At 51.5% G+C, this 16533-nt stretch overlaps 5 protein-coding genes across 5 annotated transcripts; 3 read left to right on the forward strand and 2 right to left on the reverse strand.

Moving 5' to 3' along the window:
- Positions 1–5547: 5547 nt before the first annotated feature.
- On the forward strand, positions 5548–6466 carry POX_e07053 (Deoxyuridine 5'-triphosphate nucleotidohydrolase; the record flags this gene model as incomplete). The annotated part of the gene is made up of 4 exons (XM_050115864.1): positions 5548–5887; positions 6049–6180; positions 6273–6313; positions 6383–6466. 4 exons carry the CDS (start codon positions 5548–5550, stop codon positions 6464–6466), a joined length of 597 nt encoding a protein of 198 aa, XP_049968324.1.
- Positions 6467–6792: 326 nt separating this feature from the next.
- Positions 6793–8343, reverse strand: POX_e07054 (uncharacterized protein; the record flags this gene model as incomplete). The annotated part of the gene is made up of 6 exons (XM_050115865.1): positions 6793–7432; positions 7548–7665; positions 7731–7943; positions 8004–8083; positions 8223–8233; positions 8293–8343. 6 exons carry the CDS (start codon positions 8341–8343, stop codon positions 6793–6795), a joined length of 1113 nt encoding a protein of 370 aa, XP_049968325.1.
- Positions 8344–9890: 1547 nt separating this feature from the next.
- On the forward strand, positions 9891–11075 carry POX_e07055 (uncharacterized protein; the record flags this gene model as incomplete). The annotated part of the gene is made up of 1 exon (XM_050115866.1): positions 9891–11075. The coding sequence occupies one exon, from the start codon at positions 9891–9893 to the stop codon at positions 11073–11075; it is 1185 nt and encodes a 394-aa protein (XP_049968326.1).
- A 949-nt stretch (positions 11076–12024) lies between these two features.
- Positions 12025–14508, reverse strand: POX_e07056 (Protein mesA; the record flags this gene model as incomplete). The annotated part of the gene is made up of 3 exons (XM_050115867.1): positions 12025–13719; positions 13775–13835; positions 13895–14508. 3 exons carry the CDS (start codon positions 14506–14508, stop codon positions 12025–12027), a joined length of 2370 nt encoding a protein of 789 aa, XP_049968327.1.
- Positions 14509–15063: 555 nt separating this feature from the next.
- Positions 15064–16103, forward strand: POX_e07057 (uncharacterized protein; the record flags this gene model as incomplete). The annotated part of the gene is made up of 3 exons (XM_050115868.1): positions 15064–15066; positions 15133–15610; positions 15679–16103. The coding sequence occupies 3 exons, from the start codon at positions 15064–15066 to the stop codon at positions 16101–16103; spliced, it is 906 nt and encodes a 301-aa protein (XP_049968328.1).
- Between the last annotated feature and the right edge of the window lie 430 nt (positions 16104–16533).

Genomic DNA, 16533 nt, shown 5'->3' on the forward strand with positions numbered 1-16533 from the left:
GAATCCTCTGGACCGTCCACTATCCAGTACCTGAGTCGGGGACAGTGGGACTAGTTACTGCAGGGGAGGACTAAGTACATAGGTACATTATACTACTGTAGCTCGCAAACTTTCCCACTGCATGTGGTCTTACTGTACTCGCTAGTCCTGTGCACTTTGTCGTCAAGGATCGTCATTCAGATGCAGCCCGTCCCACATTCACTACTACCTACTCCTCCCGAAGAGCCACTACTGCATCCTACCGTAGTATATCCGAGAGGATCCCTCTCGTCATTTCCAACTTGTGATCGACACACTAAAGGGACGGGGGGAGAGAAGAGCTCAGTCAGCAAGGCGGGCGCAGGGATAGATAGGTACATTGGCGCAGAACATTTCGGACCAACCTCACCACATGAGTCCCTTTAGGAATAGGTACTGAAGTAAAGTATAGTATGGATTATACCACCATTTGGGATTGTTCCGAAGCTCCATCCATTGGACTGAATTTTACATATCGTGGGGCGCTGATCTCACTTTCATTTCCTATGAGCTCCCACTTACTGATGGATGGATGGCCTCCTCCACTTTCTCATGTTGCGTCCATAGGGCTCGGCGGGCTGGACCTCCGAATATCCAACAAACTCATGTATACAGATCCAAGGAAGAAACTCTATCCTGTCATATGTACTCATTCGTAGCTCCAGCTCGGTCGGGTCGTCCCACCTTCGAATGGAATCCCTTCCCCCCCCCCCGCCTCGTGGACGTTCCTCCATCCAGCTTTGAGGGATGACTTCCAGAAAGGTAACGAGGCGGCCCGCGCCGCGATCATTTTGCACCACGTATAGATGTCCCCTTTTCTCTCTCTCTTTCTACCAGAGTAAACTCCGACGGACAGCCGCGGGATGCAAACTACAACCGGAGTACTATACGCATCTAGTCGACCCTACCGATGGTCCACGCCCAAAAGATAAGGTTGTGAGACGGGACGAGACCTACGACTCAGTTTCTCATCGTCCATCAACATGGACTGTACCAATAGACAGTGGAAGTGCCAGTACTTAGTAGGTATACTAGTCCTTTTAGGGTGTGCTTTGACTCTTGATGCGGGTGATAGTACACTATGTGGCAGCAGCTTGCGTGGCACTCGATCCCGAAGACAGGGTCAGAACTTAGAAGTCGGTTGGAATATCAAATGTACTGGGCTCCCAAAGTTTTTGTTTTTTCCTCTCCCAGGCAACCCTTGATGGAAATGGATCAGGGTAGCAGTCCACTTTCAATTGAACCTCGGGGGACTTTTTCTCAATTCATGCTCGGTGTAGGTAATACATGCCTGGTGTCTAGGCAGCGAGGCATCACAACTCGAACTCACAGATTTAGAGGTATATATTTCGACGTACCTACGAATCTACGTACTACCTTACCTATCCATCCCCTGACTGGAGGTGGTGCTCTCTAGAATACACACTACAACCTGCACACTTAATACCCAAACTCATCCATCTCATCCTATCCTAGATTAAACCTTGCCACTAGAGAGGATAAGGGCGGATATTCGTTCTCCCACTTGACATTTAGCCCCGTCGGACCATATCCAAAAGAGCTACCCCCCAAAAGAAGAAACACAAAAACGGGGTTAAAAAAGAAAAAAACACAAGAAAAAAAAACTCGGAAATCATCCTTGTCCGGGTGTACAGGGGGGGGGGGGGGGGGGGAGGGCCATCGGCGAGTGTTGGATGATCACTGTCACGGCAAGGCAAGCATCCGCTCCGGAGAAAGGATGCGCGTCCAGCGGTCATGCTATTGTGGATTCCCTTCTTTTACCCGAAAGAGTAACGGTGGTCCAATTTCTAACGGCCTTGTATCAGCCTCACTTCGGCTGTCATTGATATCTTGACCAAGGCAGCAAGAAGGAGGGGGTCTAAGGATAGGAGGTACAGAAGTGGTTCTTAGTGGGGACTCGGTACTAGATAGGTAGTAGGCCACTGAGATTGTGGATTTGTGGATTTGTGGAGGGGGGAGAATGTGGGATGTGGGTGAAGTGCTCAGGTGGAGGGACCATCCACATAAGACAAGGCTAGTGGACATTGGAGATAAACACTAAAACGGTGAAGAGTTGTATGAGTACACATTCCATACATAATCCTACTGCCGTCAACCTCCAAGGAGACTAGTGCAGTGATCCAGTCGGCAAACTCGGCCCTCAGGATAGATGTGGTTCTGTCCACGTATGCGGTGCATGTGCTGCTCGCCGCTCCTTCGTGGGAGCCGCAGGGCCAAAGCTTACGGTAGCCTCATTCCTTCGCCCCTCTTTTCGGGCCCTTTTTCTGGGCCCGTGAATCAATGCTGAAAAGGGGAAAAGGAAGAAGAGAGACGGGGCAAAGGCGAGGAACACTACAAGCTTCCTCTTTCCAATCGTGAGAAATGAATGAGAAGATCCGTCCTCGACGAAATAGACGGCGATAGGGTAGATTAGGAGGGGGGGGGGGGGCAAAGAGCGAGACGATGGTACGACTTCACAAGAGGATCAGGTAACCCAGGTCATGTCACTCTAAGTGGAACTTGGGGACTATCAGGTACAAGATACACTTGAAAATGTATAGTTTTGATCTTGTACGGGCTGCCGAGTTCTGAGACCGAACAGTGCAGACCACCATCTGTATTAATCACAACTGCAGCATGAGGGCGCAACGCGCAGGTGGCCATCCCATCATACTCCCGCTTTTCAACCATCTGAACGCCAGGCAGCCCCCCCCCCCCCCCCCCCGTGGCTCTCGATGATCGTCGCTCTTGCACAAGGGCGGGATCAATCAACGGCTCAATGCTTGAGCCAAGGGGAGTCTCGACTCTTCAAGCTGCGCAATGCACCGCGTGATGGCCATGAATGGGCAAGGGTGTGCAAGCGCGTTTTCCATTCTTTCTGCTCCTCCTCTACTCCTTCCACGTATTTCTCCCTCCCAATCCGAGGTGCAAAGACTGTGTGAATGAAGCAGGCATTTGTCAACGAGCAAAGCAAGATCCGGTTTAGTGCTGACCCGGTGCCCCCCTCCGCCGCTTAAGTGGAAAGAGAAATCAGGGCTTCGGAAAACCACCTCCGGAAGATCGCCAAAGGGGAAAATGAACGATCCTGAATCCACTCAGGGTAGCGACACCAGAGGGTGAACCTGAGAGGCTGAAAAAGAGAGCAAGAATCAATGTGACATACCCCCACGATTCCACGCTATCGTCCCCTGATGCCGAGGCTGCGCGGTATTAAGAGACATCTCCATGGCCAGGGAAGTGGGGCGGAGAATGGGGGAGGAAGCTCGCTAATTTAGTGCGACACTTCCAGTTCCGGATGGGACCTGCGAGTCTGCGACAGTTGAAGCAGAAACGTCGGGATATCATCCCAAGTGGTCCCTGAAGAAAAGCGGGAGGAAGACCGCATTCACAACGTGTTTGGTGCTTTTGTCGCAAAAGGAGCGATAAGACGTGTGACGGTGCGTCGCCCGTCTCGATTCCCGTCCTTGCAACGCCACGTCGGATATGCGGTTTCATTTAACGCCCGAATTGCGTATACCTCCGAAGAAACGTATTTCCACACTGGTTGACAGCAGAGATGCGTGAGACTCGAGCGGCTCTCCCGCAAAGACTATGCTTATTTATGGTGTTGATCCGAAACATCCAACCCCGTCGCGACTCGTCGTCACTCGATGCAGTGCCGGTAGCGCTCAGACGGTTCAGATCCTTGCCATAGTCATTCTTGCGAAACGAGGCCGGCGCTACCGGTATAGAGTTCGTCCTAAAAAGGCGTCAAATCACTTGGTGGAGTGCCGTGTATAGATTGTGATCTGTACAATGCAATGCAGTATGCTTTACTTGAAACCGCATCTTTGACTTCATCGGCGGTTCTGTAAAGACAGAACCAGGAACAGTCACGTCATATTGCCTAGAAAGGCAACCCCCCGAGAGAACACCCCTTGAGCATCTTTTCGCATGGATGGGGATATGGAAAGTCCAGAGTCGGTTGCGCCGGGTACTTGTCGCCGCTGTGTCTACTTGTTTTTCCCTTTCCACAGTCGACCGGACAGGGTCTGGCCAACTGACGGTTGCTCATTCTACTGTATCATTGTCTACCTTATACACTATTCTGTCATGCTTATTCAAAGTCACCTAGGATATCAGGTTAACCGCAGACGGCAAACGCCGGCTAAATGTATGGATCAGGATTGGTTAGGTTGCACTTGCGGCTCACTACGAACAGGAGGTAGGGGCCGGGGGCTTTAGAGAAGATGACATATGATGCTGGTCAGTCTAGGCTGCCGTCATAAATTCCATCTTTCATGGAATCCACTGCAGCATCCTGGCAAAAAACCCCCCAAGAGCCGCAGTGTCACTACTGAAGCAAGGGTGTGCAAAAGCCTAGAGGCCCATCCAGCCTCAGCCTTTCCAGGTATTGTAAGAAAAAATTGCTAAAACGGTCCCTCTTAGAAGCTCCGGAGCTATCATGGCAGCGCGCCGATTCGAGACGATGCATAAATGCACAGGACTCCAACCATTTTTGACTACCTATACATTCTTACACTTATCCATTTGGAAGTGGCTTGGACGGATATCATTTTAGGCCACTCGCATTATGGACCACACCATGCATATTAATGTCATTTGCCTCAGGAAGGATCGAGTGTGGTCATCTATTCCTGTATTTTCCAACCAGCCAAGGTAGAGAGAACCAGGCGATTCCAGCAGTATAGAGACGAGCATGTAGCCACGTACAGAAGGTTGCACCTAGGCTGAACACCCATCTGAACCATCTACATATTTACTCTGCTCCTCTACTGCTAGCCAGACTCACGATTCATCTGCCTGTACCCTGCACTTGCCCGCGTGGACCAGATGTGAGCCTGACGGGCTAGGTTGCAGCATTATTTTAGAGACTGCCGACGATGGGTAGTATTCGATGCTGACCACACATGAACAATCATCTACATTTGGCCTAGTCGATTCATCCCTGTCATAGGCAGCATTCATTCTGCGATCCATCATCGAATCCTTCTGGTTCTTGATGTCACGAAGGCTCGAATCTCTTGAGGAAAATAACAAGGCTTCCAATGTGAAACTCGTCTTTGCGCATTTTCCGATCTTGAGGACGGCTGACGCTTTGCATTGGTACCTATTCGTATCTAGCCCTAAAGCTACCCGTTCAAATCCCGTGATCGCCGCTATGAATGTATCAAAATACTGGCCCAGCTGAGACTGGAACTTATGACGCTCCGACCTCATGGGAGAGCATCGCAAATGACTTACTCAGCAATTGGTTTGTCTTCTTCAAGTCGTTCACCCAGTCAGGTGACAGCGAGACCCGCGAGAACACGAGACGCGAACCGCGTCTCAAGCGGTGAAGCACGCGCAAGGAGAAATAGCTCGTGCAGGACCTCACCGCAAAAACTGCCGAGTCCAATTTCTCGAGAACGACCTAACAACACCAGAGCAATTTCTCAGTTTGTCAATTGCACTCTGGAGTGAACCTGCACATTTGGTTGTACACCTTTTCTCATCCTCCCGCAACTCTCTTTCCAAATCATCCCGGCAATGACCAGAGAGACCACACCGACCGCCACCACCTCCACTTCACCTACACAACCAGCTGCTGCTCACGCCCCGCCTTCCCTCCCCAACTCGCCGCTTGCAAAGCGCACAAAGACAGAATCCGCCGAGATGACAACCGACAGTGTTCCCGCCGTGACCTCAATCCAGCAGCCTCTGCCGCCGCTGTTGATCAAAAAGCTAGTGCCCTCGGCCAAGGCCCCAACGCGGGGATCTGCCTTTGCCGCGGGGTACGACATGTATGCCGCGAAGGAGACGGTGGTGCCGGCCAAGGGGAAGGCTCTGGTTGACACTGGAATTGCAATGGCTGTGCCAGAGGGAACATGTACGTTGGATTTGGACTTCTTTTCTTTTCGACTCTATTTTCTCTTCCTTTTTTCTTTCTTTTTGTTTCAAACCTGTACCACGACGGGCGTTTGTTGATTGAGCACTAATATATCAGAGCGGGGAATTCAATTGCTAACCTTTTCTTTTTTACCGTCGCAGATGGTCGCGTGGCACCTCGCAGCGGTCTTGCCTCGAAGCATTTCATTGATACTGGTGCCGGTGTCATTGATGCCGATTATCGGGGTGAAGTGAAGGTGCTGCTTTTCAACCATTCTGATGTTGATTTCCCTGGTAAGTTTTTTGGGGGTGTGATTCGCGGAGAGGGGAGTGTGGTCTGCTTGCATGTTGTGGAGCGTGGACTAAAGACAGGTTATCAAATACAGTCAAGGAAGGTGATCGCGTTGCCCAGCTTGTCCTCGAAAAGGTGAGATGGACTTTCTACTTCCCAGGATTAATATCGCGCGTTGGTCGGGTGTAACTAATGGCGGTGCAGATCTATACCCCCGAAGTCGCGGTTGTTGAAGAATTGGAGGCGAGTGTCCGCGGTGCTGGTGGGTTCGGCAGCACTGGCGTTTAGGATGATTTTACGACGATAATGATTGAAAGTTTTTGATACGTGGCTGTGAAAGAAGACAAAAGGCGCATTTAGTGGATGACTGGAGACGTCCCGCTAGATTTTAGAATTGGCACTCGTGACTAGGTAGTCAAGCACAAATGAATGAATGTTTTGAGAATCTCTCTTTGGGTCATCTGGTACATTTGCAAGCGGAAGTGGGCACGAATCGGTTCGAGAATACTCTTCTTGGTTGATTCTCCTCGCTCCAATATCTGCTTTTCCCCTGGTGAGACATAGGGACATGTAATATCACATCAACAGGCGGGTTGTGACGGAACATCCGTCGTCTATTGTTTATCTGTGGTAATGTCTTCTTTACGTAGTGTTTGCACTTCGAATAGAGTGAGAGGCTCTCTCAACAATCTCGTGTTACGGACCAGCCGCACCTCGGCAGCCTTTGTCCGGCGCAGATGCTCGCGCTTCTGCTGCTCCTCTGGACTTGTCGCTCCATTCAGGGCAGGAACCTCCTTTGCCAACTCGATGTCTCGTGCCTCCATGGTCCGCTCAAGGACGCTGTGCATACTCGAGAGGACTTTGATCGTCGACTGAGCCAAGGGAAGCTCATTGGCTGGCACATCGTCAGGCGACACCCAGGAGCGAGTCTGCAGGAGATCACCGCCCGCTGCAACGACTGCCTCGCGAAGTCGAGCCACAGTCAGCGCGGCAAACATGTCGCCCGTCCCACTGAAGAAACAGTCCAAAGCGGGAACATCGACTTGAAACAGACGCGGTGAGCCATCGGATCGGGTGGTTGATCCAATGATGGTCAAAAACTTGTCTGGTGAGTTCGGTGAAGACCCCGAGGCAGCAAACCCAGATAGTTGCACGGATGTGATGATCACATGCGGCACTGAGTAAATGCGATGGATGGCAGTGATGGCATCGGCCAACGTGGCAAGCGATGTGATTTGAATGCCGGAGAGGACTCTGTGAAAGCAGGTCAGTAGGGATTCAATATTCGACTTTTTCCTTTTTTTCCCCCACTCCCTTTCACGGTACGACCTGGGCTACTGGGCGAGTGAAGAATTCGCACGCAACTTACTCGGCTTCAAACTGATTTGGAAGAATCAAATCGGCATGGTGGATGATCTTCTTGTACGCGGGAACGACGTCGTCATTGACGTATAAACGGGCCTGATCACCCATCACAGGGTCGAGTACTAAACGACCGCCCATTAGCAAATGCGGCCCATGGGTTCCTTTATGGAGAACAAAAAGGGCCTACCCCAGAAGAAAGAGCCCGGTTTCGCCTCGGCCTTTTTCTGTAAGTCAATACCGATAGCACCTACTGCCTCTACGGCCGCTGCACTTGGAGCGTACCCAGACAGCATGACATCAAAGTCGGTGAGATTACTCTGACAGAGGCCCTCGTAAAGATCCGTGATCTCCTGCGCAGTCGCACGAGTACCCTTGAATTGGCGATAGCCAGTATGATTACCTATACGCTTGATCATCAGCGTGGTTGACTCCAGATTGTAAGAATAGCAGAGAGACCTACTGAAATTGACCGTGTTCAATGCAGCGACTTCGCATCCTAATGACTGCATGACGAACCCCGCCATCGTATTGCCCACATGGCTGATGATAAGTCAGTAAAGCGTGTCACATCAGTCGCGCGACATTGTTGGGCGAGGCCATGACGAGGAAAAATGGACCCTCTCTCGAAGGAGAGCGAGCATCGTCATGATCATCACATTATTGAACATCTGCCACGTACCCATAGGCCACCTGAAATACGAGAACTGTCAGTCGCAGGCTCCTAGTGGACATCGAACTTCTCGGCTTACATGGCTTGCGACGGCCAACACTCTCGTCTCGGGGACCAGGGCGTCAGACATGATGACTCGGATGGGATGAGGTTCCAACCTTCTGCGAGTGAAACGATCGTGTGGGGGTGAAAGAGTTGGCCGAGCTGATTGTGGAGCGGCCGGAGACTCTTATCTAATTGGCCTTCGGAGAAAGTTGAGGCTTTGGCCGGGAAGAAACTCAAGGCGATTTACGTGGAATAGAGTCGTTTATCTTCAACGACAGGAAACAATTCGAGTGAACCAGAGCCACTCACTTCCAGGTTTTGTGAAAAAAGAAGGAGAAAAAAAGCAACTACGAAGATAAATCAAATCAAGAGGGCTGGGTTGCCAAAGTGTATCTGTAGTCTTTACACAAGTTGAGTTGGATCGCGCCGGAGAAGATCAATCAACCGCTCGGGTGATTTTCGTGACTTGTCACCGTCGCCAATGCGTACACAAACAGTCCCTGCTTGCATCTTCTCGTCCCATTCGATCTCAAACCCTCCAAAACTGGCCAGAACGCTTCATGTGAAATGCTCCTCACGGTGGCTTTGTGTCCACACAGCCATCACGTTTACATCCGAGCTTGCGGCACGTGAAGAGAATCAGGCCAGCTCCTCGAGAAAGAAGAGCGCAACAACGCAGGTGTGGTGTACTTTGCACCTATTCAGTTGCACGTCGACCTGGCCTCTTCAGAGTGCAATGCGCGCCATTGCCATGGTATCTTGAACGGGATAACTTGGATCACCGGGTCGCAATACTCTTGTGTTGGAAAAATTTGCCCTTCGCAATACTCAGAACTCTCCACCTGGTTGCACGCGACCGAGGACAGCGGTTGCAGGTAGGATTTACCAAGCATGTATTGAGGAGGCCGATGTCAATAGCCACTGGTGCAAAGGCATGTGCTATCAATCCAAGTCAGACAACCAACATCCCACCTACACTTCACCTTGATAATTCCTCGGAAACCGTCGTGGCTTAGCACGAGTACCAATGCCGTTGCCCCTGAGCCGCTCGAGCCAAGATCACCACCCATCGACCGTGTTGCCGACTCCACAGAACGCTCTAGTCCTCATCAGCCCTGCTCCGAGAGAGTCTAGCGCGCTGCTCCATCAGCGGGTTTTCGGCCTTGGCTGCTCAATTCATGACATGGACCACAGGAATTCCACCGTCAAACTGAAACTCTTCTCCCCCGTTCAGCCATTGCTCCGTGCCCGCCGGTTGGCTTCGCACAGTTCGAACTAGCAGGATGGTGGTGGCAGACTAGTCATCGCTAGTCTGGCTTTGACCGTTATCTCTCCAGCCTGGCGCAATCGTTCCGTTCACTCTTCTTAACCCCAGAGCTACTGTGCAAAGGACGACACCTGCTCGTCCATTCCAGTCTCTGAGCAGATCTCGAAAACAAAAAAAAAAAGTTAATCCGGTCTTCTTGTGACTGGTTGACGGCGACGAAAGAGTCTAATGAACATGTCGGCCCATCCATAGCGCTCACATCGTGATTTTCTTACTTTTCTCCTTCCTTTCCTTTCATTCCTCCCATAGCCGATCACGGCAAGATCGCTTGCTGAACTGCATCCAGGGGAAAAGTCCTCATCGATATGGAGACTGTCACTGGGACATGTCAATACATGGGCAAGTTCGTGGCCAATCACTCCGGTCTCTCGCCGAGTGACCGTCGCTCATTTTCTAAGCGCCACGGGTCGCATCCCGGCCGTGTGAGGTGGTCCTCGAAACGTTCAATGACCACTTATCATACTCTATTAATATGCATAATCATTCTATGTCTGTCACCAGAGGCAGCGCTCGCCCAAAGCTCAGTCGCCGCCGCCGATGGTTCTCATGGCCTGGGATCGGCACTCGCACCATGTGGAGAGATCAGCACGGATGATCCCGCCGCAGAAGTCTTGACATTGTCCGTCGTTGGACAGGCACAGCCTGACGACGCCGAGAGCACCCACGGGTCGATATCGCCCTACATCGAGGAGAACCGAGTTCTTTTCTTGAAACGAAGTGATTCATCTGCCGACAATTCCTCCTACACGGAGGTGCCCGCCGCATTCGATACTCTATCAAACAACTTTGCCAACGCCAGTTGCGTCTCATTCTTTGATAAATTCCGGTCCAATTCGACGTTTACCGACTGTCTCGCCGTGTCACTCCTTCTCGGCAATTCCAATTCGTTCTTCCACATCCTGACATCGGCCGTGAATACGGCCTATGTGCTCGACGCAGCGTGCGCGCAACCAGTCGACAAATGCGCCTCGGTCATGACATCCCTGGCCGAACAAATGATGCACAAAGATCACTGTGCGCAGGATTACCAAGCGGGCAATTCCGTCGTGGAAAGTGTTTATCAGGAATTGATTGCCTATGAACCTGTCTACCGTGTCTCCTGCCTCACCAACCCTGAAACCAAGCAATACTGCTTCGTCGACGCCGTCACCAATACATCCGCTCCGAATGATTATAATGTCTATTTTGTACCGATCGGTAGCACTTTGACTTCATCCGGTCCGATCACCTGCAACAAGTGTCTCAAGGAAACTTTTGATATCTACGCCCAGTGGGCAAGTGTCAATGGACAATCTCTCGACACAACTTACGTCCCCTCCGCCAACCTGGTGAACAACTACTGTGGCTCCGGCTTTGCCAATACAAATGTCACCCTGGGCTCCCTGAAAGCGGCTGCCGGAGCTGGACACGCATTGCGGCCGCTCGATTCTCGAATCCTCATCTCATCCATTACTTTGCTCATCAGCATCGCAATGTCTGGCTCGTTCTAGCAGACAATCTTGCGCCTTTCCAGCCCTTTATACTCCTATAGGCTGTTCGGCAATCGATTGAACCGACTCGGAATTCCAAGTTTAGACTCCCTCAGGCTGGTCAATCAACTCTCCCATCGGGTGTTCTTTCTTCCCCCTCCCTCCCTTTCCCTCCTCATATGTACGAGGTTGCAAATAATGTGCGATGTTAGCGAGAAGCGTGTCTCTTTTTGATTCTATTCTGTTGTATATCATCTATTCTATTGTCTATAGTTAATTAATCCCCTGTTCACTTTCATTCGTTGAAGCCTAGTAAACACTATGATGGTGCCCCATTTATGCACCTTTCCTTGCTCGCACACCAGATCAAAGCTCATCACAGAGGTCATACCGTGCCCTATCCATTGGATAGGCATACTGCCCATCTCTGGCTATGGGCCTGGTACAGCATTTGCTGTGATGGGGACCCGAAGCGAGAGCTCATCAAGTTAGATAAAGGGCTTTAGGTTTATATAAGTGGTATGGGATTGTAAAGACCATGGTTGTCGACTTGATTCTCACAACTTTAGACGATAGTTGACATTGGCTCGCAAGAAAAGAAAATGGTATTTTCTAAAATCATTTTTCATGGAAAGGATTGATAGTATAATAACAGTCCTTTGCTGATACTGGTATCAGCATGAGCTCAGCTGGGAATTGCAGGCACGGGGGCACGACCGTTATGGATCACAGGGGTCGGACAACTTCATGAAACGAATATGGACAATCAGATTTTCATCACAAATGTCATCAAACGGAGGGGAAAGAAAAGGCATGACTCTTGATAGGTCGTTACAACGAGGCAAATGTAAGGGGAAAAGAATATGTGCGCAAGAATACGCAAAAGAGAAAAAGAAAAAAAAAGAAAGGAGAACGCCATGCCATGATCATAACAGCAAAGAGCGCTCCACGGATGGATGGATAGCGTCCATCAGCTCTTCCGCTTGATGTTATCACCTAGAGCGACCCCGACCAGACTTTGTGGCTCGACGCTGAAGCTTGTACCGTGACTCGTCATGGCAAGAGAGCCGCCTGGGATAGTCGCAATGGGGCTTTGAGCACTCTCACGCTCGCGTTTGACCCGGAAATATCCCAGTTTGGCGAAACGAGTGAGATGGGTCCAAAAATGTCGGCCCGCCGGGTGAGCAGCGATGCGATCAAGCAATTCCACAGTTGCTTCCCGGACAGCTTGGTCCGGATGGAAAAGACCCATGCTGACGTAAAAGAGGCCGGCTTGGTTCTCGGGAGTCACAGTGAGCAGTTGACAGATACCCGCGTAGTCTTTGACGGCATGGGACAGTGCGAGATAGATGGCACCCGAGTCTGCGTGCGACAGCTTCAGTGATCGAAGCCGGTCGTGATGGTGGTGGATGTCCGGTCGCTGAATGGGCCGCGCCGGGTAATACATTGCCGCAATATCTTGAATATAAGAGTAGTACGAACGAGTATTCCGCCAACCCTCAATGCGAGAGACGGACGCGGAAAGCTCGCGTTGCTTGGAAGCCTCGTCGGGCCAGACATAGCCATGGCCCCTCAATGAGGTGGGATCCAGGGGATCTGTTTGGTGCCCAGTCGGACTATCGGGGGACAGCTCTTCACCAGGCCCGATGATGTAGAGATTCGAGGCGCCGTAGACAGCCTCTTCAAATGCTGCCGCGACTCGGGTGAATTTGACAATGTAGGCGCGCCACTTCGCCCGGACGGCATTCTCGCCATGCCGTTGACTGATGCTACGGAGAATGTCTTCCATGAATAGGTGGTCTCCTGTTGGATCGGTCTGAGAGGTGGGGGTGTGGATTGGCGCAGAAGCATGCTGCTGTTGGAAAAACAGCAGTCCTTCTGTGACTGGAGCAGGCTCGATGTGGCTCGATATCTTCATACGTCCCGTTGGCAAATCGCACAAAACATCCCACCATTCGGGATGGTTGGCAAACGTCGGATTCGTCACGCCGGCAATAAAACCCGGAACTTTGAGAAGATCGTCAATTTTGGTCAAGTCTGTGTAGGGGAAAGCGTGTCTAGTAAATCCACGCAGAATTCCCCCGGAAGCGATGGCACACGCGGCCAGAACAGCCTCAGCCACCTCACCGGAGGGTCTATTGTGCCCTAGGAAAATGACTCTTTTCTGCGTCAGAATCGCGTTCACGAGCACAATGATGGGATGTGTGAACGGGCCGCTTGTTGTCAGGTGTGGATGGTTTGGGAACCCCTGAGGCGCGGTCGCGTGTGGCCCTGCAAACGTCTGGATCAATTTGACGAGAGAAAAGTCGCCGACAGTTTCAGGCCAGATGACCGTCGGAATCTTGACGGGAATCGGGATATCATTGTAGACCACTTTTGACTCAAATTCATGGGTGTCTCGCGGCAGCACATAACGACTCATCTTTCTCGGTGATGGAGGACCCTCGTCCTCCTCTGCTTCCTCTTCCTCTCGCTGACGAACCATCTGCTCAAACTTTTCAATGAACATGTCTTTTGTGTTGCTGGATTGCAAGATGTGCCTCTCCAGGATGGACATCCGAGGCATCAGGGATAAATCCATGCTATTGACGGCGTCATACAGTGACGCGAGGGTCTCGGGGTAAGGCGACTTGAAGTAATCCTCCAACGCCAAGAGCAGGAGTGGCTGTGATTTCGTAAGTCTCAGTTGCAAGGTATTCTTCAGAGGGTTCTTGGCGTACTTTGTATATGTGCAGAAATGAATGTCTTGTACAAATCGCCATGGCCTTGACCACCGCACCTCTGCCAAATCTGTCAGGCCTCTTGCTTCCCGCCGCAATTTGACTCGAAGAAGGGCTTACCGTCGAACCGTATTGTCCTGCTTTGTGTTGACCAAGTTCAGCACATACATCAGAGGTGGGCCCTCTCCACCCTCTTCGTCGTCGCTGCTGTCCTCCTCAGAAACTTCTTCCGAGTCCTCCCTGAGAGAATCGTCTGCTTCGTCGCCTTCGCCGATGTTCACTTTCTTTCTCTTCTTTCTCTTCTTCTTGGTCCCATCTTCCGTCTCGTCCTCATCATCCCCGCTCGTGTCCTTGTGAAGAAAGAAAATGGTCCAATCCTGACTGCGCACGTGTGTCTGATCTGGAAGCATGAGCTCGGCGAGCATGCTCTCATCGCCACTGATCGCTGCCGGGTATTGGTGCTCCATGATTGGCCCTCGGTCGATGTGGAAGGATGCTACCAGAATGTATTCGACGTGACGCTCTGGCGAGTCCAGCGGATACTGCGACTTGCACCGCCGCGCCTTCTGACTCGCCGGGTTCTCGGCCGATGTACGTCTGAATGAGCCATGAGAGCGACTAGGAGATCTTCCGACGAAGGAGGCAGCTGGAGAAAGCCGGGGGAGGCCATTGTTCTTCGGATTGGAGGTGGACAACGAGTCGTTTGAGGGTCGGTAGGGGAGCGTCGAAGACATCTTCCGGCAAGACTGCAAATTCGAAGCGTCTCAAAGGGCCAGACTCAAGCGTGAGAAGTGAATGACATGCCCTGTCTGCTAGCCTCGGAGAGCGAAAGAAATGCGATCGAAGCGCAGTCGTATGCTGCCAATCACCGTGGGCCAAGAGTTGAATAGTTCAGGGGTCAGTTCAGAAAAAGGGCGGTTCTCCACAGCGGGGACGATAGGCGATAACAGCTGCAATGAACCACCACATGTGGGACAGGTCAACCGAGCCTTTCTAGAGTCGATGCACTCGAGGAGCGACCGAGATCTCTGCCTTTTTTTTCTTTTCATTCTGAATCGAGCAGTCCATCAGCTTAGTACAAAATTTGAAAGGGCTTGCTGCAATTGTGTCTCTCATTTGCAACGTCCGCGTATTTTTTTTTGTTGATAACAATCAAGAGCGAGCCTTTCTCAGCCGGGCAGATAACTCCGCACGTGCCCGTCCGGGCCGACTGTGTTGCCGGGTCATTGTTTACAGTCTCCAACACATGAGATATACTCCACTTACTACATCACTGGGCCGACGCAACAATGGTGAGCAACTGAGATTGTACATGACCATCGACCGAACAACATTCTAACAAATCTGAAATGAGCCAGTCTAGTGCACCAACATTTAAGCCATCGCCGCTCTCATTCGGAAGCCCAAGGGCGTCTCCCTTTCGGCGACCGTCGACACCCAACTCTCCGCCGGGGTCAGCCCGCACAGGCGGTACGCCAGGAAGCTCTCCCACCCGAGGGTTCACGCCGATGCAATCGCCGAGCAAATTGAATCAAACGTACACAGCAGAGGAAGACAATGTGACAGCTCTTCCACGTGAGCCTATTTCTCAGCCCAAGTTCACACGAGAGCTTCCTCCTTCACCGACCAAGGGGGCTTACTCGCCCGGTCATCAATCGCCTATTGTCAAAAAGCAGTCTTTTAGCGCGCCGATTGCAAGTCGGGTGGGCGCCGACGCGGCGTCCAAACTCCCTGCACACCAAGTGCGGGAGATCAGGGAAGCTTTCCAAGTCTTGGATCGAGATAACGATGGTTTGGTAAACAAGGATGACGTAGCAGATGTTTTGTCGAATATTGGTCAGTCCTCGAGGTGGTTCTCTGCTTCAAACCAAAAGTCCCCAAGCTCATCGATTTGCTTTTTCTAGGCCAAGATGCATCGCCTGCTCGTCTCTCTCGCTTCTTCCCCGATCCTTCTACGCAAAGCATCAACTTTCCCACATTTTTAAACACTCTTTCTCAACTCATGTCGCCCATGTCTTCCTCGCAAGAATTAATGAACGCTTTAGCTGCCTTCGACGACGATGACAATGGCCAGATTGACGTCGAAGAATTGCGTGATGCGCTTTTACACACGCTACCCGAAGGTGGCGATGTTCCCTTGACTGGGCAACAGATCGACGAGGTATTGAGCGGGTTTACCGGTCGACGGGCATTCGGGGGACGAAGCGCCAAGTCAGGGACGGTGAAACGGGGCGAAGTCTTCCACTACCATGATTTTGTCCGCAATGCAGTGGGTGGGGCGGAGAATGGGAGTAATGCACGCGTGGAGCCAGGGCCAGTTGGGGCTTGAAGGCTCCGATCATCGAGCATTGAATGGTAGGCGTTGGAGAGGGAGTCTGGGGTTGCTTTAAAGTACTTGTAGCTGTTCGGATAGTCTCGCAATCACGATCGCATGTCGAGCACCTACCAAACCGGAGGGCTATTGGCACTGAAGGTATTCGAATTGAGTAATTGAAAGTAGGACGAGCGCTCGGATGAAATTAAGCAAATTGAGATTATAGCATTGAGTAGCGGTGTCCTTTTCGGTAAAAGCGCGGTCAAAATGATGTAGTCGCAGAGCGGCCAGGCCGAGCCTAAATTGGACGCGTGCTCCGCATTTCATCAATGGCGGAACCCCGTGGATCAAACTCCCGTTCACCGAGCTACTGTCGGTGTTTACTCCCCAGCAACCGCTGTCAAATTCTCCCGCCGATTTTCAGCGCGGCGAAGACCTGGACGCG

Source organism: Penicillium oxalicum, chromosome V, assembly GCF_001723175.1.
Source record: "Penicillium oxalicum strain HP7-1 chromosome V, whole genome shotgun sequence".
Taxonomy (NCBI): Eukaryota; Fungi; Ascomycota; class Eurotiomycetes; order Eurotiales; family Aspergillaceae; genus Penicillium; species Penicillium oxalicum.